The sequence below is a fragment of the Anabrus simplex genome, chromosome 3 (assembly GCF_040414725.1).
Source record: "Anabrus simplex isolate iqAnaSimp1 chromosome 3, ASM4041472v1, whole genome shotgun sequence".
NCBI classification, from domain to species: Eukaryota; Metazoa; Arthropoda; class Insecta; order Orthoptera; family Tettigoniidae; genus Anabrus; species Anabrus simplex.
In genome coordinates this window covers 280,114,084-280,136,686 of record NC_090267.1, presented here as the reverse complement: position 1 = coordinate 280,136,686, position 22,603 = coordinate 280,114,084, and the positions used below count along the sequence as shown (strand labels likewise).

General features: G+C 39.2%; 1 protein-coding gene across 3 annotated transcripts in view; it reads right to left on the bottom strand.

Moving 5' to 3' along the window:
* Positions 1 to 19,725: 19,725 nt before the first annotated feature.
* The window catches only part of LOC136866257 (high affinity copper uptake protein 1), a 216,937-nt gene continuing 214,059 nt past the window's right edge, over positions 19,726 to 22,603 (bottom strand). For all 3 annotated transcript variants that reach the window (XM_067143055.2, XM_067143057.2, XM_067143056.2), the window contains one exon: positions 19,726 to 21,935. In XM_067143055.2, the coding sequence (XP_066999156.2) occupies positions 21,734 to 21,935 (202 nt within the window). In that variant the 3' untranslated portion in view covers positions 19,726 to 21,733. The remainder of the gene's footprint in view (positions 21,936 to 22,603) is intronic.

The window sequence follows — 22,603 nt, the reverse complement described above, 5'->3', positions numbered from 1 at the left end:
CTTAGAATCAAGTTTAAATGAAAGAAGTACAGAAGAGAACCCATTGTATAAACTAGCGTTTGATCATTTAAGGAAGAAAATATTAATATTTTTTATAATGATAATTTTCATAATATTTCACTAGTTTGTTTATTCATTGATATGGTGAATTAGGATACAATACTTCTTTAAATTGTAGGCTAAACAAAGGATAGTGTTATGTTGTTTTTTATTCCTTGATTTGACCTCACAGATGAAGAGAATGCATATTGCTCCTGAGACATGTATGACAGAAAAAATAATTTTCAGTCATTAAAAGTGTATTGACAAACTGGACCCACATAAACTATTTTAAATAGTTTCTTTAATAGATTTAGACAAGTCAATACAGGATCAAATAAAATACCTATTATGGTTAAGTTTATCAACAATCACGCTGGTTTGGCGCACGATGAGCGAGGTTAGTGACCTTGACTGGTGGGCATGTAGCTGACTATTGTTGTTCGGCAGGCCTGCGCTAAAAATAGAACACTACCCTAACAGTTTAGTCAGTCAGCTCCCGTCTATTGTTCTGTTCGTATCTGCTGTCGCTGCATGCTTAATTTGTGTGTTGTTCGTTTTTGTTTTAGTTTGAGTTGCATTGTTATTGTTGAGTTTTTATTTAAGTGAATTGTGTTGATTAATGTTTTTATTTTAAGGTACGGCAATCAAACAAAAACACAGTTCCTGCACCGTAGAATAAAAACTGAAGGCTTTAAAGCGTCTGGACGCTGGGAAAGTTTGACAAAGTTGGCAGCGAGTTTGGTGTTGGTAAAGCAATAATCAGTGACTGGAATAAAAATTGTGTCAAAATTGAACAGTTTTACAATGTGACAACTGATAAACCTTAAAACAATGTCATCACATAATAGTTTCTGTAAATGAAAAAATTGATGACGCGTTCTTTTTTGTGGTTTTCACAAGAGCAACAGAAATGAGTGCCTATTAGTGGTCCACTAATTCAAGAAAAGGCGTAATGGCTTAACGAACTACTGAACGGTGATTCGGTCTTCACTGCTAGCAATGGATGGTTAGATCGATGGAAGAAAAGGCACGGGTTCAGACAACTGTCGATAAGCGGAGAGAAGCTATCAGCTGACACAGCTTCTGCGGAAGAATACTTCAACGAATTTGGTGATTTGATTTCCTCAGAAAACTACTCGCCACAGCAAATTTACAATGCAGATGATACTGGGTCAAAATTTAAAACCCTTCCCAATAAAAGCCTTGCTCCTCAAGAGGAATGTTTTGCGCTTGTTTTTAAAACAAACAAACTGCGTCTTACAGTTTTAGCCTGCAGTAACGCCATGGGATAAAACAAGCTTCCATAGGTGGTGATTGGAAAATCTGCCAAACTACGAGTCCTTAAGAATCATCATCACCATCATCATCATTTTACAGTTCCAGTTTCCCAGGTACTGTTGGCGAGCCTCTTCCATTCTGTGTTACTGTTATACATTCTGTTGTTAATGATGTCCTCCAGTGTCCTTCTGCAATGTCTATCTTTACGATGTCCATCCAGTGGGTTCTTGGTCTTCTCACCACCCGTTTCCCTGCCACATGTCTCTCCAAGTTAACATATGCTGTCATTGTTGGCTCCATCCTCATTACATGCTCAAACCACCTCAGTCTGGACATGCTGACCGTATCTAACAATGATGTAACAATTCCAGCTTCCTTCCTAACCATGTCATTCCTTAACTTGTCCAGTTTGGTTTTTTGATTTGTGGACCTAAGGAACTTCATCTCGGATGCCTGCAACCTTGATGAGTCTTTCTTAGTGAGGGTGGAGGTTTCAATACCATAGGTTAAGATTGGTATGAAGTCCTGATTAAACATCACCAACTTTGATTTAGTTGGTACTTTGGGATCCCAGAGGAGTGTTTGTACTTGCTGGTAAAAGTGAGAGCTCTTCTGCACTCTGTTTGCCACCTCCTTTGTGGCTAGTGTATCTCGAGATATTACACTGCCGAGGTATGTAAAGATTTCCATACTTTCTAGTGGATGGTTTCCTAGCATGATGTTCGCTGGTCATCCCTCTCTGTTTATTGCCATCACTACTGTTTTGAGTTCGCTTATCTCGAGATTGAACTTCTGGAATTTAAACTTCCATTAATTGAGTCTTGACCGTACTTGTTCCTCAGGTTCTCCCCAGATCATATCATCATCAGCGAAGGCCATTGCATTTAGTTCAAGAGATGTTTTCTTGATGTTCTTCATTATGTCATTCATGATGGTGATAATAATGGGGATAGTGCACTGCCTTGCCACTGAAGCCATACTGTTCCCCTTCAAACTGTGGCTCTAAGATGACTCGCAATCTGCTCTGTAAGATTTTCTCAAGAATCTTAAGCCCATGAGAAAGGAGTGTTATTCCCCGGTATTTGTAGCATTTTAGGCTATTTCCTTTCTTAAACAGGGAGATAATGACACCCTTGTTCCAATCAGTAGGTACCTTGTCATCTTTCCAAACTGCATTGAGCATTCTGTGTAGCCACCGTAAACCCTGGACTCCTGCTGCCTTAATCATGTCCGTGCTGACTTCAGAGATTCCTGGAGATTTCCCTTGCAGGAGCATCTTAAGGGCTGCTTCTGTTTCTGCCCATGTAATGGGAGGTTCCTCTGTTCAGGTTCTTTTTTTTTTTTTTTGCTATTTGCTTTACGTCGCACCGACACAGATATGTCTTACGGCGACAATAGGATAGGAAAGGCCTAGGAATTAGAAGGAAGCGGCCGTGACCTTAATTAAGGCATTTGCCTGGTGTGAAAATGGGAAACCACGGAAAACCATCTTCAGGGCTTCCGACAGTCGGGCTCGAACCCACTATCTCCCGATTACTGGATACTGGCCGCACTTAAGCGACTGCAGCTATCGAGCTCGGTTGTGTTCAGGTTTCAACAGCAGGTTTTTTTCTCTGATCTGCTTCTGTCCTGTTCAATAGGTGATCAAAAAGATTCCTCAGAACCTCTGTGACAACCTCTTCTTTCCTGGCCAGGTTTCCATTAGTATCCTCAATTGCTTTGATGGTTTCAACTGAATTCCTTTTATTTTTGATCACTATGAACAATAGTTTCATATTGCCTCTGCTGTCTTCCTTCAGTTTTTGAGCAAAATTTCTCCCAGCATGTTATCTTCTCCTCTTTTACCACTCTTAACTCTCAATTTCTTGTCCCGGTAAACTTGCTCGAGGTCTCTGATCTTTCCCTCGTCCCTTACCTATTCTGGCTTGGATTTCTCTCTATCTCGTTCTTTTCGTGCTATGTTCCTTTCCTTTATTAAGGCTCTTACTCTTTCATTCCACCAGGGTGTCTCTTTATCCCTTACTCTCACACTTGTCTTCCGGCAAACCTGTATTGCTTCTTTTATGGAGGTGTTTTTAAATCTTGTCCACTCTACCTCACCACTCTCCACTTCTTCCGTAGGCAGTTGTCCTCTTATATGGTCCTGATAGTCTGTCCTTTTTCCAATCTGTTGTAGTTCCCACACCTTGATCTTAGGTAATTTCCTGGTTGTTATCTTTGGTACATTAATATCTTTCAGATCTGCTACTAATAACTGGTAGTCGCTATTGAGGTTCTCACTTGGAATCACCTTGACATCAGTCACAAGTCTACTTCTTTCTTTATCTGTAATGACATGGTCAATGCAGTCTTGATCTTTCCATCCCAGCTGTAACGGGTAATCTTGTAACTGACTCTTTTATTGAAGCAACTATTTTTTACTGTCCGACTCGTTCGGTGAATGGTCAGCGTACTGGCCTTCGGTTCAGAGGGTCCAGGGTTTGATTCCCGGCGGTGTAGGGGATTTAACTAAGACCTATCTGTGTTGGTGCGACGTAAAGCCCCTAGCAAAAAAGGGGATTTAACCTTAATTGGTTAATTCCAATGGCTCGGGGGCTGGGTGTGTGTGGCGTATTATACATTAGAAATAATCCTAGGTAGGGCCCTCATCTTCACAGACACGCAGGTCACCTAATAGGCCGTCTACTAGAAAAAGACCTGCACCAGGCCTCTCCAGAGGCCATACGCCATTATTATTATTATTATTAGTATTATTATTATTATTATTATTATTATTATTAACTATTTTTTACTACCAAACAGTTTCTTATTCAGAAGTCTAGGAGATGCTCCCCTTCTGAATTCCTTCTTCCATAGCCATGTAGTCCCATCACCTTCTCATAGCCATTCCTGTCTGTCCCGAGCTGTGCGTTGAAGTCCCCAATGATGATTGCCCTCTCTCCACTGATGGTCTCTTCTAGGTCTTCGAGAAACTTGTTCTTTTCATCTCGACTGCAACCCGTCTGAGGGGCATACACTTGCCCCAGTATCAGTTTCTCTTTCCCAAGGTGGACTCTTGTCTTTATAATTCTCTCATTGAGGTACTGGATCTCTGTAATACCATCTAACACTTTATACAATATCAATGCTACTCCATTTCTCATCTCTCTCTTGTTACCATTCCAGTAGAGGGTACAGTTTTTCCTCAACTCATTCTTCCCTTTACCTTTCCATTTAGTTTTACTCAGTCTTACGATTTATATTTTCTTCTCTCCATGATATTGTAACGGACTCTTCACCTCACCGGCAACTACTGTTATCAACCTCGCCACGCACATAACCTTTTTCTACAATTAATATGGACTTACCTTCATCTGGATACACACCACATTTTCTCTTCAACTGGAATTTATATACTTATGTGGATTTGCACACATCATACCTTGCACGAACTCTGCCTTATCCACCTTTCCGATCGACGATAAACTAACCTCCCTTTCGCTGCCTGACGTCATGTGACATCGTCCGCTTTGTCACGCATGCTCCACTAACTTCTGGAATATTCCAGACATATGTCTCATTATTCCACACTATAAATACCCGGCCTTCCTCTGAATGTGTTGAGATGGACTTTGGCCTGTGTGGAGGGAGGAACCTTTAACATCATCTCCGTCTTTAGCGACATGTGCCCTGGACTCTCCATTTTTGGGCAGAACTACTTGGTTCAAGATGAGGTATGACAAACTAAAAATGTCCTTATTGTAAATAATGCTGTGTTGCATTTGGAGCTATTTTATTTGCAAATTTTGACTGGGAGCAGTGCATTTCCAGGCCGAGATTTTACTTGCATTTTCAATTTCAAAGCCTCTATTGACTATCCAGTGACTGTTTGCTTTCAAAATGTGCGTGTGGTATATCCGCAACTCTGCGACTCCTATACACACTTGTGGTTAATGCTTCACCATGTATGTTTTGGTACACTTGGAGACTGTTTCATTATTGTATACAGTGACTTAAGCCAGTAGGACAATCTTTATTTGTGCCTATTTCGGGTGTTAATTGAAGAGGTGGCAACTTTCACATGACATTAGACTTTGCTTTGTAGACTTCATGTTGGTATACTTCAATCTGGTAACTGCGAACATTCTTTCTTATTCTCGTTGTTCAACATTTTACTTTAAACTGTATTCATCCCCTCTTTGTCCATCCCTTTCCTCTCCTGGCCCCTTTTCTTATTTGCTTTCATTTTCTTGAATATTTTACTCTTGATGTAACTATTTGTATTAATTCTGGTTGGGAAAATTCCGTATTTGTACTGACTTCTATTCTTCTAATATTGTAAGAGTTTGATTTGATTTTTCTAATATATATATATTTCCAAATTTTTATCTTGGTTTCTCATCTAATTTTCACCTGTCATGTCCCTTATTTCTCCTGCCGTTTTTTTTAATTTTTTTTGAAAAATTATCTAGCATAGTTTCCACTGCGCTATCTGTGTTTATTCTGGAATGTTTATTTGAAGAACCCTTTTTACCACGGCCTCAATTCTCAATTTGGCATTTTTTTCATCGCGTAAATTTATTCCCTACTGTTTGTAAGCACTCGGTGTCACCGATACTTTGGATTTCCCTTGGCTGGATTTATGAATAAATATATTCATATATGCATATACCCCCATTGAAGGGGTTTTACATATGGTAGCAGAGTATAAAGTCGCAGTTTACTACCACTCTAAATCTTCACCCTGTTACTGCCTTAGTTCTTTTGTTTCTTTCTTCTGAGGTTTAGTGGTTTTCCTCGCTAGACTTTGCTTTTCTTTTTGTCATCTCTTTCAACATGGCTTATTTTTCTGATAATTTTTCTCCTTATACTTCAGACACTTCAGACATTTCGTTTGATCCCCATTTCAATTTTTCGGATCCAAATCCTTTTACTAATATGTCTTATAATCCTTTTCTCCCTTGTAATTCTGATCTTACTTCCACGTCTAGTACTCTTACTACTACTGTTTCTTCTAGTTCATCCTCTGAACCTTTACCAACCCCGCCTCAACCTAACACTCCTCTCTATCCTGATCTTTCTCTTTTTACTGCCGAATCCAAACTTCCACTTAATCAAGCACCTCCGCCTTCTCCCCATAAAACTCAACCAGCACAGCATTATTCTCCCGATTTGCGCACTCCACCACCATCCCCTTCTCAGCAATATTTTTATGAATCTCCATATCATCACACACCTTCTTCACATCAACCACTTAATTTCCATATTTTGACTAATTGTCTCGATCAGGTACCCCTCATTCAGTCTACTGATCCTGATACTTTGACACAGTGGCTTTTTTTAGTTCGCAAATTTCTACAGACGGACTTGGCTCCATTTTCCCAATTGCTTTCGTTGCTTTATCCAAAAACCTCTGGTCATCTTAGTAATTTTTGGCTCCAGTATATGAAGTCTTCTCATGATTGGGCTCATTTTCGCTCGGTTTTACATACTTATTTTCTGCCTTATGAAATTAGACAACAGCTGAGTAACAAATATATCAGACGTCATCAACGTCCAGAGGAATCAGCTTACGATTATCTTGACTCCATTATTGGCTATTCTGATGTGTTAGCTATTGCTCAACATCCCCAGGAAATTATTTCTCTTATTCGATTTTATGCCTCTCCAGCTTTCCGCCAAATCATCAATCCCTTTACGCCACCCACTACTATTCCTCAGCTTTACCACATTGCTCAACTAGATATTCTAAATACCCGTAGCAATTTTTCTTATTATTCGTCTACCCCACCTCCCCAGTTTAACACATCAACAACTCGCATGCCTTCTACCACTCGTTCACCTTCTCAGAGTGATATTTCTCGCCTTCGCTGTTATCGGTGTCAGGCTATGGGGCACCTCGCACGAAATTGTACCAATTCTACCTTGGGAAACTTCAATTCCCGTCGTCAGTAGGCAGCTCACGACCTCTTGGGCAAAATCTGCCTTATGTTTCCTCAACTTTCTCGCCTGCTACTAAATCACAGTCGTATACTCTTGTACAGGTACATAACATTCCCTCCTTAGCCTTCTTAGACTCAGGTTCTGCAATTTCCCTTATCAGTTTCTCCTTTTTTCAGCAACTTTTACAAACGCATCCGCATCTTCAATTGCGCCCTTCTACCATCAGATGTCTTTCCATATCTCAGCACACTCTTGAAATCATGGGTCACCTAAAACTTAATGTTAAAATTTCCCAATTTTCTTGGCCGTTTGAATTTCAAGTGGTTAATAATTGTTCACTTCCTGTTATTCTGGGATATGATTTTTTTGCTCATACTGGCCTTATTTATAATACTGCTATGGCCTCTATCTCTTTCTTTTTCAATCCACACGTTCAAATTCCTTTGGTAGACCCCCTCGATTTCCCTATGAACCATGTATTCAGTCATCAGCATATTTATGCCACTGCTCCCCAACTAGATGCAATTGAGGCCTTGAAATCTGAATTTGCCGATGTTATCACAGATACTTTAGGCTCCGTTGTTAATTATCAGGCTCACATTGATTTACTTGATGAAACACCTGTTCGTTCGTCTCCTTATCATCTTAGCCCTCCTCGGATGGCCAAAATGGATGACATTATTGACAAAATGCTTCTGGATGGTACCATTGTCCCATCTTCTTCCAATTATGCCTCTCCGGCCTTTCTTGTCGACAAGCCTGATGGTTCTTCGCGCCTGGTAGTTGATTACCGTAAATTAAACTCCAAAATCCTCTATGACTCCTATCCTATTAGTAAAATGCAAAACGCTTTCCACTTTTTTTCTAAAGCTAAATATTTTTCTCTTTTAGATCTCAATTCTGCTTACTACCAAATCCCCTTGGACTCTCGGAGCAGTCGCCTTACTGCTTTCATCACCCCAAATGGCCTCTTTCAGTTCACAAAAGTTCCTTTTGGATTGAACTTGGGGTCACAAATCATGCAGAGATTAGTGGATTCCTTATTCTCAGATTTCAAGTACAAATTTCTCTATCCTTATATTGATGACCTTTTAATCTTTAGCCCAGATTTTGAGTCCCACATGTCGCATCTACACCAAGTTCTTTCCAGACTACGTTCTATTGGTCTGACAGTTAACCCCTCTAAAATTTCTCTAGCTCAAACTTCTATAAAGTTCTTAGGTCACATTGTGTCATCTCAGGGAGTAGCTGTCGATCCCGAACGTACTTCTGCTATCTCTAATATTCCACCTCCCAAAAATCTCAAACAAACACGCACCTTTTTAGGCATGGTTTCTTTCTACCACCGGTTCATTCCTAACTTTTCTCACATTGCTGAGCCTCTCAATTATCTGAAACGTAAAAACGTCCCTTTCATTTGGACTCAATCTCAACAGGACGCCTTTCTTCAGCTTAAGTCTCTTTTGATGCATGCTCCCATTCTTCAATTTCCTGATTTCTCCCTACCTTTTGAAATACATACTGATGCTTCCAATCTTGCTGTTGCTGGTGTTCTAACTCAGGTTGTTAATGATGTTCCTCTACCTATCGCCTATTTCAGTCGACTTCTTTCTCCTACTGAGAGAAAATATTCTATCTTCGAGCGTGAAGCCTTGGCTTTATTAAATTCCATTGAACACTTTGCAGAGTATTTGGAACATAAAGAATTTCTTGTCAAGACAGATAATCAGGCTCTCTCATGGTTGTTACATAACGCCCCTAAAATTGGTAGAACTGGCCGTTGGCTCATGCGATTGTCCAGATTTAAGTTTTCCCTTAAATTTATTTCTAGCACTGAGAATTCTGTAGCTGACGCTCTTAGTCGCTTATTTGACACTTCCACTCCTCAGTCTAGTACTACTGACGATTTACCCCCGAATCTTTCTATGATGCCTTCATCTTCCTCCATTCATGCGGTTCTTTCGTTAACAGACTTTCCTCTTTCCTTTCAATCCTGTCAGTCGCATCAGCTCACCGATCAGTTCTGCATCCAACTCAAACAATCCATCTCTGATCCCTCTTATCAGGGTCCCTTTACTATTTTTAAAGATCTCTTGGTTTACAAACCCACTAAGAAAGCTTCTCCTAAAGTGGTGCTTCCTCAGGCTCTTCAACCCATGATTTTACAATATTATCATTCCTCCCCTGTGGGCGGGCATCTAGGCATCACTAAAACGTACAACCGTATTGCCTCTCTTTTCTTTTGGCCTCAAATGCGCAAATCTATTCGCACTTTTGTTCAAACTTGTGAATTGTGTCAAACATCTAAACCTTTAAACATAAAGTCTGCTGGTCTTCATTCTGCCCTGCCACCCACTCATCCTGCCCAAACCTTTTTCATTGATCTAGTTGGACCCATAGTTCGTTCTTCTCGTGGCAACTTGTACATTTTTACCTTGTTGGATGCCTTCTCAAAATTTCTAGTCCTTCGACCCTTACGGAAATTCTCTACTAAGATCATCATTAATTTACTCACTGAACAAATCTTTCCTATTACCGGTTTGCCTGCTAATATCGTTTCTGATAATGCTTCTATTTTTACTTCAAGTGTTTTTTTTAATATGTGCTTTCAGCTGGGTATCAAGCGTATCTTGACTTCTCCCTACCACCCTCAGTCCAACACCGTGGAAAGGTATCACCGTAATCTCAAAGTTGCTTTATCTATATTTCATAGTTCTTTCCAGAAAGACTGGGATTCTCATCTTTCTTCTTTGGCGTTAGCCTTTAATTCTAGTATCAATAGTTCTACTGCTCAGACTCCGGCTAAGCTTTTTCTTGGTCGTGATCTTCAAACTCCTCTTTCTCTAACCTGGGATCTGCACAACCTCCTTGAATCTTCTGATCAGCCATCCTCTTCATCACTCTGGAAAGACGCCTTTGATCAATTGTTAAAAGCTCAACAGGTCCACAAAAAAGCTTATAATGCTCGTCATAAGCCATCCACTTTTAAAATTGGTGATTTAGTCCTCGTTGCTAATCATCCACACAGCTCGGCAATTAATGCCACTTCTGCCAAACTTGCTCCTCGATGGCTTGGACCATACCGTATTTTGTCTTTCCCTACTCCTGTCACTGTATATTTGCAATCTACTACTGATTTGTTTGATACTAAAAAACTTCATCTAAATCAGCTCAAGCGCTTTCATTCTTAAAAACTTTCATATCTTGATTTTCTTTTCTTTTGCCCTGTGTTTTTCTTTTCTTGTTATTACCTCCTCTTCTTTCTGCTTTTTTTTTTTTCTTTATTCTCCATCTGGTCTGGTAATGTCTATTGCTCCCAGTGTTATTTATTTTTTTGTTCCTTTCTTTTTCTTTGTTTGTCTGCCTCATCCCCCCATTCTTTTCTTTCCCTTTATGGAATTTCCTTTTTTTCTCCCTCCACACAGGTTTCTCCAGTCTCCCTCCCAGCCAATTGGCACAGGTTGTAATGGGAGTGTACATACAACGTCCCAACCATTTTATTTTTCTCTTTTGTAATTGTTCTTAAATTCTTTAAATTTTCTTGTCATTTGTGATATTTATATTTATATTTCTATGTTAATTTATCACTACCCTTTTCTCCTTACCCTTTTCCCTTTGCTAACGCGTTAGCCCTTTTCTTGTTTCCTTTCCTCCTCTACCTTTTTCTATTTTCTATTTCTCTATTTAGGCATGTTTATTGTGTTTGGACATTTTTCTGCCGCCTCTTGTTTTGTTTTGCAGTATTTTTTCTCTTTGATATACCGTTGCGGCTGCTATCGACCCCCGCTCCAGCTCATGGAAGGGCCCTCCATTGCTGTTCCTGGGGCCGCCTCGCCGTCGCCATTCAACTGTATCTTCCGCTTCTCGTCTTCCACCAGCCGTCTTCATTTATCTCCAGCTGCTTCAACAACTACAAAAAAAAATCCTTTGGATTTTTTTCTGGTGCCCGGCGGATGATGTAACGGACTCTTCACCTCACCGGCAACTACTGTTATCAACCTCGCCACGCACATAACCTTTTTCTACAATTAATATGGACTTACCTTCATCTGGATACACACCATATTTTCTCTTCAACTGGAATTTATATACTTATGTGGATTTGCACACATCATACCTTGCACGAACTCTGCCTTATCCACCTTTCCGATCGACGATAAACTAACCTCCCTTTCGCTGCCTGACGTCATGTGACATCGTCCGCTTTGTCACGCATGCTCCACTAACTTCTGGAATATTCCAGACATATGTCTCATTATTCCACACTATAAATACCCGGCCTTCCTCTGAATGTGTTGAGATGGACTTTGGCCTGTGTGGAGGGAGGAACCTTTAACATCATCTCCGTCTTTAGCGACATGTGCCCTGGACTCTCCATTTTTGGGCAGAACTACTTGGTTCAAGATGAGGTATGACAAACTAAAAATGTCCTTATTGTAAATAATGCTGTGTTGCATTTGGAGCTATTTTATTTGCAAATTTTGACTGGGAGCAGTGCATTTCCAGGCCGAGATTTTACTTGCATTTTCAATTTCAAAGCCTCTATTGACTATCCAGTGACTGTTTGCTTTCAAAATGTGCGTGTGGTATATCCGCAACTCTGCGACTCCTATACACACTTGTGGTTAATGCTTCACCATGTATGTTTTGGTACACTTGGAGACTGTTTCATTATTGTATACAGTGACTTAAGCCAGTAGGACAATCTTTATTTGTGCCTATTTCGGGTGTTAATTGAAGAGGTGGCAACTTTCACATGACATTAGACTTTGCTTTGTAGACTTCATGTTGGTATACTTCAATCTGGTAACTGCGAACATTCTTTCTTATTCTCGTTGTTCAACATTTTACTTTAAACTGTATTCATCCCCTCTTTGTCCATCCCTTTCCTCTCCTGGCCCCTTTTCTTATTTGCTTTCATTTTCTTGAATATTTTACTCTTGATGTAACTATTTGTATTAATTCTGGTTGGGAAAATTCCGTATTTGTACTGACTTCTATTCTTCTAATATTGTAAGAGTTTGATTTGATTTTTCTAATATATATATATTTCCAAATTTTTATCTTGGTTTCTCATCTAATTTTCACCTGTCATGTCCCTTATTTCTCCTGCCGTTTTTTTTAATTTTTTTTGAAAAATTATCTAGCATAGTTTCCACTGCGCTATCTGTGTTTATTCTGGAATGTTTATTTGAAGAACCCTTTTTACCACGGCCTCAATTCTCAATTTGGCATTTTTTTCATCGCGTAAATTTATTCCCTACTGTTTGTAAGCACTCGGTGTCACCGATACTTTGGATTTCCCTTGGCTGGATTTATGAATAAATATATTCATATATGCATATACCCCCATTGAAGGGGTTTTACAATATCCACTAACTCTTCACATTTCCCAGTCAAACTCAGTATATTGATTGTTCCTGTTCGAGTGTGTTGTCTACTCTGAGGTCGTTGCACTATCGCAAAGCTTGGCCTATCATACCTGGCGTGGGTCTGCGGGTGCTGTTGTCTACTCCGAGGCTCGTATAAGTGTTGAAAGCGATTGCAGTTACTCTCCAACTGATTTGCTAGGCCTAAAGTTAGAGAGGATTTCCTGTCAGCGTTATCTTCCTTAGCCTTTAGCAGTCCCCTGCCATATCTGCAGGCAGCAGCTTCCAGTTGAATTTATGTGTCATTTCCTATACAATGGCTTCAACAAGCCCCCTAAGGGTGAACTCCTCTGGCCATAGCCACTGGTTCTCCCTTAGTTTGTCAGGTTTGGTAACAGCTGCCCAACAGACATTCGCAGGTAGTACTGTCTACTGTCACATATGGTAGCAGAATGTACCCGATGTACCTGACCTTAAGAATATGGATATGAATTCTCTCCCTGTGTATTTCAGGAATCAAAACAAGGCATGGATGACTAGTTCTCTTTCTAATGAGTGGTTTGCCAAGTAATTTGTTCCTTCAGTGAAAATGTTTAATGAAGGAAATGGACTACCACCTTGAACTTTACTTCTGATAGACAATGCCCCTTCTCACCAATCAGACATGCAGTTGGTATGCAGGGGACATAAAAGCAGTTTTTCTACCTCCCAATGTGACATCGCTGCTGCAGCCTATGGATCAGGGTGTTATACAGAATATAAAACTAAGCTACCAAAATTGCTCTTATTGAAGAAAATGGTTCTCTTCCTATCCTTGAGAAGCTGAAGGAAGTTGCAATACAACACGTTATTTACTGGGTTGCAGAATCGTGTCAAAATACAAATGTGAACTTACTGCGGAGATCTTGATAGAATCTTTGGCCTAGCCTCGAGTTAGAGAAAACACCTACCCCTACACCTGGCACACAAGACGAGTTCCTTCATCTTGTTCAGAAAGTACCAGGTTGTGAGGATGCTGGAGAAGGTTGTCTAGAGGAGTGGGCAACAACTGTTGTAAATGAAGAATGCAGCGAAAATGAAATACTGAGACTGGTCCAAAGTCAACATGACGGCAATGTAGCTAGTGACAGTGAGGAAGAAGAAACTTTGACAGAGAGTGTGAATTACTGATGCTACCTCTGCTCTCGACATCGCATTGCGCTTCGTAGAACAACATGCAGCAGCCATGCCAAACAATGTTACATTCTGGCGATGCTGGCACGCAATTGCCTCCACGGGAAGGTTTTCGTCACATTGACAATTCAAGATAACTGATTTCAAGTGAAAGATTAACTGATATTTTGTGTGTTTCAATTGTTATTTTATTGTTTTTGCAAAGTGAACCTAAAGATTACAATAACCAACTTTTCCATTTTTCAATCCTGGATGACGTAAGTACTGTATGTAGGCACATTTACACTTTGTTAGGTATGCTAACTGTACTTCTTTGGTAATTTTTCAACTAATTATGTAAAATAAGGTTATAACGTAGAAATATATAATTGTTTTATATCTAAATAAATAAGTTTCTTCTTTCTGTGTGCTTTTCAAACTTAAATTTGTAAAAAAACTCATTTGGATTTCCAGGGTTTGGATTTGAGGGTTTTCACTGTAGATAGATAATAGATGAATTTATTGTATATCATCATATCACCCTAGACACTGATGCTCTGTTTTAATTACCGGTATTAAAATTTCTCTAAATTTGAAATGTTTTATTTTTCATTTGACTATTTTCTTTGGGGCAGGGAATTCACCCATTTCTCTCCTGTGGATCTGCATGTCTAAATGGGGGATGATGATGATAATGAGATAGGGAGAGAGAGTGAAACCCAGTGTAAGCACACAAGACGACTACTGTTGAATAGCACCAAGAACTCTGCTCAAGGTTTGACGTCTCCATTTGATGGATGAAACACCATCAACGGCATCATGTGCCCCCATTCCATATGAACACTGCAGAGAGGTTTGGAATTGTATCCAGGCTTCTGACATGCAATCTAGTGATTATAAATTGTATACCACTACCTCTCCTACCCTGTTGGCCAACATTCAGATGGTGAAACTTTTTTGAACCAATAGGACTCAAACTGGCTAACGACTGTGTCAGAGTCATGGGCACCAGGCTGGCTCCATAATGATGATGATGGTTGCCAACATCAATTGCTTCAGCTCTAAAGTCACTGACAAGTTCTGAAGCAGAAAACAGCCACGTACAGTTTTGCCAAAGAACCGACTGTAGGTCTTTCAAACATGGATGTATTGCAGAATGTTCAAAATCCCGTGGGTAGATAACATCACCACCACGGAGATACTCTGTCGAGCCAGGGAATCATGTGAAGTCCTCAACCTTTGCAAAATGCAGGAAAGCAGCCTGTTTTGGTCACATCTTCCAAAATGAAAAATTAGGAGTGTCTGTCCAAAAGGCACATGGAACATGCCCATGATCGGGTATGGCACTACTTTTAAGGAATTACATCTTCCTGATCTGGATTACTCATGGCATTCCTACTGCAATGCATATGAATGAAAAAAATGAAGTGGAAATTGCACCTATCGAACAGACAATCCTCAAATACAGCCACCAGGCGAGTTGGCCGTGCGGTTAGGGTCACGCAGCTGTGAGCTCGCATCCGGGAGATAGTGGGTTCGAACCCCACTGTCGACATCCCTGAAGATGGTTTTCCGTGGTTTCCAATTTTCTCACCAGGCAAATGCTGGGGCTGTACCTTAATTAAGGCCATGGATGCTTCCTTCCCACTCCTAGGCCTTTACTATCCCATCGTCAACATAAGACCTATCTGTGTCGGTGTGACATAAAAGCAAAATAGTTAAGTTAAATAGTAAGTAGTAAAATCAAATGGAGCCTGATACAACTGATCATACAAAGCAAGAGAGAATCTAGACATGGACACAGGCACAGAAGGTTATCCTAGGGGTGGAACCTCCAACACTTGTTTGACATCCACGATATGGTAGCTATACAGGAAACACAAAATATGAAAACTTACTTCATGATGGTCACCAACCTTCTGTGAGGAGGAGGAGGTTTTGTAAGAACTGTTTCATGCTGTTGTAATAATGAGAACTGCCCTGCTAACTTGATACTGCATTTACTCGCGTTATTTTCCCCCTCGCATAATTTTCTCTCCCTGATTTTTAGAACGAAAATTTGAGGAAAAAATCGCATAGCCCCCCCCCCTCGTTTTATCTACATTCTCCACTAGGTGCGAACCACGGACTTATGTCATATTCGTGATTCATGCTGATGTACGGAAATTGCAACCAGTTTGGAAATTCCAGTTCATATTTCCCATGCTAGGAAACGAGGAAGTGACTGATTACTCAACATTCCAATGTCTGTGGCCAGGACACCTGTGACTGCTACCCATAACTAACCCATGTTATCAGCTGTGACTCGCACGCGTACAGTAATTGCTTCCAACAGTGTTCTTACATGTGAATCGTTGTGGGAAATGTTTGTTAGTTACGTGATGGGAAAGAAAAACAGTAGTTACGGTGCACAATTTAAATTGTCTGTAATAGAATTTGTCAAAAATAACAGCAACCGTGCCGCATGAATTTTCCATAGCACCATCAATGTGCGTTACTGGCGGGAGCAGAAAGAAGAATAATTACAGTATACCAAGAAAATAACTTTATCATTTCGGGGACCAAAAACCGGGAAGCATCCAGAAATTGAAAAGGTTGTTTCTTATGTAAATCAATAATTCCCCTCCCCCCACTGTTTTATCTACAGTTTCCACTAGTTGCAAACCACAGGGTTATCTCATCATCGTGATTCATGCCGATGAATGGAAATTAGGAACTAGTTTGGAAATTCCAGTTCATGGCTTTTCAGTTTCCCATGAGATGCTCCAATTAAAGACTGTAGAAGTAGCAAAAACCTTGAAAATTCCTGATTTTAAAGTAAGCAGAGAGTGGCTTTGTTGGTTCATGAAAAGGAACAATCTTTCTCTTTGAAGGAGGATATCTCTATGCCAGCGATTTCCAAAAGGCCACAGTGAAAAAACTGTCCAGTATAGATTTGTAATTAGTAGTGATGGGCAACGCTCTCGCTCGAGACTCTCTAGACTGACGTCGCAGATCTCGAGACTCTCGCGATAATCTCGAGACCGATCCTCCTGTAGCGCAAGCTGTGCGACGTACCAGTAACTACGACCGTAACCTTGATAGTATATCATTGGCAGTTATTGCGTGAAATAACGCTCTCTTATGAAAAGCCTGGAAAAGTACTGCATGTTCAACTATGAACCTCTTAATACCATTAACTAAAGTGGAGACAGAATGTCAGTATCTTAAACTGTTCACGACTTATTTGGGGTGGACATCTTAAGTGAATAGCAATGCATAATTTGTGAATAACTGTAGATAGGATGTACACCTACTTGGATACTAGAGGCGTGCATTATTCGAACCCGAGACGGGGAAGGTGTGCTTTGCTACATACGCAACCCCCATTACACATGAGTGGAACGTGTAATCTAAAATGCCCGACTTCGCTCCAGTTCTTTCAGCAGGGGTGATGGGCAACGCTCTCGAGACCGATTAGCGTGTGCTGTGCGACGTCCGAGTAACTACGACTGTAAGCTTGATAGTTTTCATCAGCAGTTCTTACATGGAAACGTGTGTGACGATAAATTTTGTCAAAATCCTAGGATAGCACTGCATGTTGAACTATGGGCTCTTTACCATTAACGAAAGTGAATACATAATGCCAGTATCTTAAACTGTTCACGACTTATGTCAGGTGGACTTCTTAGCTGAATAACCCGTATAATTTGTTAATAATTTTTATTAGGATGTAAACCTACCTGGATGCCTCACAATCGTTGTCGGCAGGGTAGTTTCTTGTGATTCAGACCGGGCCGAAGGTGTTCTGTGACGATTCCTCTTCATTGATATTATGCGTTTGTAAGTGCTGGATCATCCCAGAAGTATTTCTGCCGAAATAACCGACATCCACGACTTACGTTGCGTTTCGGACATCGTCTTAGAGTTGTCGCGTACAATTAGACACAGTTCACATTGCACAGTCATATTTCGAAGTACCTACCTAATTATGACGCGAATACTCTATAGCATTGTAAGTAATTGTTTCCTTCGTCACCAAAATATCGGTCATATGTTATTGAATGCGGGGTCTGATAACGATATACACCTGCCTGTCGGGAGAATTGGAGCAAACTGAAGCAATTTAGATTGCACATTTCACTCATGCGTAATGGTGGTTACATATGCAACAAGGCGCATCTTGCCTCGTCTCGAGTTCGAATAATGCACGCCTCTAGTATCCAGTTACGTGTACGTACAGTAGCCGTCAGGTTCTGTACTTAAACCACTCATTCGTGTACCTACCAGAGCATACAATGCCCGAATGCGTATCCTTTATAATTATGTTATACTGCGTCAAAATAGAACTCGGTAGAAATGAACGCCCTAGTCCCTTGTTGACACGTGTTTACGAAAATGAGAAGGCCCGTGGTTGGCTATTCGAATATTCGGAACAAATATTCAGCTCCGACTAACTGTAGGCCTACGACACGCTGCTCGCCGCACAATGTGGGGACAACGCTCCCGAGATTTCTCGACATTTCTCGCGAGAAATAATGCCTGCGCTAGTCTCTAGAAATCCCGAGAAATCTCGAGACCTCGTCTCAGACTGCCCATCACTAGTAATTAGGAAGCCGCACGAGTACAGTTTTCTGCTATCGCAAATTGGAAATGCAGATCAAAGTCCGATTTTTTTTATATTACAAGTATGCCGAGTAACATTACAATTCCCGACAAGGGAACATCCAGGAGAGTCATGAGGACTACTGGGACAGAGAAGCTTCACTGCTCAGTTATGCTGGCTGTTACTGCGGATGGGCAAAAACTTCCTCCCTTCAAGCGAAAAACAATTCCTAAAGGGAAATTTCCTTCTGGTGTGCACATTCGTGTCCAGGAGAAAGGTTGGATGGCATCAGATCTCATGAAGGATTGGTCACGAGCTGTGTGGGGAAGAGGGCCTGGCCATCTCTTAAACCACAGGTTTATCCTGGTTTTGGAGAGTTTCCCTGGCTATCTTGTTGATGATGTTCACCAAGAAATGGTTAACCAGAAGACATACTGAAATAAGTCCTGGTGTCTTGACATCAGCCTTGCAGCCTCTCTATATAGGCCTAAGCGTCAACAAGCCATTCAAAGATATACTCTGACACCTACCAGGAAGATCAAGAGGTCTTCACTAGAATTAGTATGTGAGTGGATTGTTCGTGCATGGTGACTGATTTCAAAAGGCATTATTGTGAAAAGTTTCAAGGAAACTGGCAATTCCAACAAACTAGATGGAACTGAAGATGACTGCATCTGGGAGATGGAAGAGAATGGGAGTGATTCATCGCACACGACTTTGGAAGAAAGCGATGATGAATGACACGGTAAGTCTATTTCTTTTAAGCAAAATACATATTAGTGTAGGCAGTTTTACAGATTTTACCGTAATATAGTATTTTAATTTATTTCAGGTATCTGGCTCCTATCTTCAGCGAATTCTCGTGTGACATTAAAAGACAGTTTCTGCATAATTATTGCTAGGGAACGTATTATTGCCTTCAATTTTTTATTAAACATAATTGTGTCATATATATTTTTGATATTTTGTACTATTTTAGGCCTAAATAAATTTTGTAACTTAAGTAAGATAAAAATGGAAATGAAAACATCAAACATAATTATTTTAGATTCACATAATTTTCCCTCCCTGGTTTTGAGGTCAGAAAAAAGTACAAAAAAAGGGGGGAGTAAATACGGTATTTCTTTTACCAACCAAATGTAAACTTAGTTGTCAACGGAACAGATACCCCCTTAATATGAATAATTTTGTTCTTACAAATAACTCTGATTTAGATATACATTGCAGTGTAAATCGATAGAAAAGTGGATCAAAATAACTGAAGGATTCAGAAGTAAAAGACTGATAACAGTTTGATTGTGAAGTCTCACTTCAGTTATTCTAAATACATTGCATGTACTGGTACACAGTTGGGTCATGAAAATAATACAAAGTACACTGAATTAATTTTCAAATTTATTTCAGCATGAGTGTTTACAAACACCCTAAAAAGTAACTTTCTGTACATACCATTTTGAGCACATAGTTTGTTGACAAAATTTATTGGTCAGTTCTTTCATATATGTGTGGAACAAATTCGTTCCCTCCAAAACAATATTTCAACAGGTTGCTGATAACAATGATGCAATGTCAAATATCCCAACAGAAATAACATAAAAAGGAAAAAAATATGGAATGCAAAATTCTATTGAATACTGTTACCTACAGCATATCAGAGGAGCAATGATACTTCCATTATACTTCTACTGATCAAAAGCTACAAACCAACCATCATTATAATAAAAGTTTAAAAAATATACTATGTATCAATGTTATTCTGTTACTGCAAAATGAATTAACAATATATGCCATAATTGCTTTGAAACAATTCCATTTTATGTCCAGAGAAACAAATTTCTCCATTTGCAAAAATTAAAAACAATATTAATTTATATTCTCTTCTTCAGTTCTCCCTAGTTTTTGAATTTGTTCTGAATAATTTAAGCTCAACACAGGATCTTCATGTATACTTGGTAATACTGCTTCATGAAGGCTGTAAACAGTTCTTAAATAGCAATTCAGTTAATTAGCAGTGCTTTTGATATTCTTACTAAGACAAACTTTATGAAAGATTTTATTATAGTTTTGTACCATTATACTTACCATCATTCTTGTCTTTGCTGTTTAAGGTGGAGAGATTTGTTGCACAAGAACTGTTATTTTAGTTTATTCGCCTACGGAATCTACATGAACTATTGTTTTATAAAGCACCCAAGTAAAACAAAAGAAGAGAATGTAGGTCTGGATTGCAAAATAATGAAAGTAGTTACATTCATACACACATAATGTGTTGATATTATACATATATCTTGTTCACTCTTTCCCTTGAACAGAGACTTGAGCAAAGGAGTGGTTTCCTAAGGATTGTTTGCCATCATACATTTGTATATTCAATGAAAATATAAGATCTATTTTTCAAGGATTACGAATGGCAATCAGTGTAACAGTACCCTAAAGTTCAGACCTCAGCAGCAAAAACAAATTGGCCGTTGAATTTTCAAAAAACATCTGCAAGATTTAAATGCCTTGTTTCAAAATGAAAATTACAAGTTCATATTAAAAAGGCTTAGAATCTGACAATATAGGCATACATTACATAAAAGGATACACTATTTCTGCTTGATTTGTAAAGATTAATTTCCATCACTAAAATGTGAGCATTTTTTTAATGGCCACCTATATTATCACCCCTAGTTCTGTTTCCATAAAGAGTTTATTTACAGAGAGTAATTTAATAAATATCACATCTGATTTTCATTCAAAATACACAACGTATATTTCCATGACAGAAAATAATGTACAATATTTATAACAAGGTGATGGTATCATTTTTACATGTGGTGCAAAATAAAAGTTTTTCCAAATAAGTACAAGAAATGGCAATGGCCATAAAATCAAACAATTAATCCCGTATATTCATGACTTTTCATTTTCCCACTACAAGTAAAAGAATAATAATCCCATGTAATCTTAATAAAGTTTTAAAGTAAATAGTTGGAGTAACCTTTTGTTGGAATAGCAGAGAATAAATATCTTGAACTGCTTAGTAATGATGCTGTAAGCAAACTGTACAAAATAACTTCTCACAATATACACAATATAAAAGAATTATTAACTATAAGTCAATCAACAGTTACTGAAGGCCCACATATCTGAAATCTTGCAACAAGCTTCACTTCATATTATTTCAAAAAAATGGAGATAGCATGTCAAGTTTATTAAAATCACAAGTCGGAGTCACCAGACAGTCATGTACTATATAATCAACACAACAATCAACAAGCTAAAAGGATAAAAGATAAACCCAAATGAAAAAAATACCTATATGTCAAATCCTATCACAGCCTTCCCACAAGTTCGGAGACAGTGTTGCAGGAACAACGGAACACATCAATGTCATCCACTATCAATGGCAATGTTCTGTAACATCCACAATGACAGATTTCTTCCATCCAAATAGAAAGTAGCCTGTTCCTGCACCTAACACCACAGCCAGACAAAGCCATACGTTGTATGTCATGAAGATTAACATCAAGAAGTAGCTGAGTACAATCTGTACTAAGTGAAGTCCAGTCTGAAAACCATGCATCCAGCTACACATAGATGGCCTGTACAAAAGAAACATACAGATATAACAGAATCAAGCAGTATCTTTTACATTATCCGGTACAATTGGCTTATAAGACCCATTTTTGAAGGATGATGGTAATCTAATATCTGTAAATAACTGCTGTAAATAACATGATCCTAGTGGGTACTTGAATCTCTATATCTAGATGTTACCAGACGAGTTGGCCGTGTGATTAGGGTCACGCGGCTGTGAGCTGGCATCTGGGAGATGGTGAGTTCGAACCCCACTGTCAGCAGCCCTGAAGATGGTTTTCCGTGGTTTCCCATTTTCACACAGGCAAATGCTGGGACTGTACCTTAATTAAGGTCACGGCTGCTTCCTTACCATTCCTAGCCCTTTCCTATCCCACCATCGCCACAAGACCTACCTGTGTCAGTGCGACGTAAAGCAAATTCTAAAAAAAAAAAAAAAAAAAATCTAGATGTTAAATCATTGTCCTTTAAGTGTTAAAATAAACACTGTGCTCAAGAGGGAGAAAATACATATAAATACCCATATACAGTTAAAAAAAATAAGAAAATACCACACATTGGAATAAAACAAGATGTAGTTTAAAATTGTGATGTTCTATTTAAATAAATAAATAAATAAATAAATAAATAAATAAATAAATAAATAAATAAATAAATAAATAAATAAATAAAT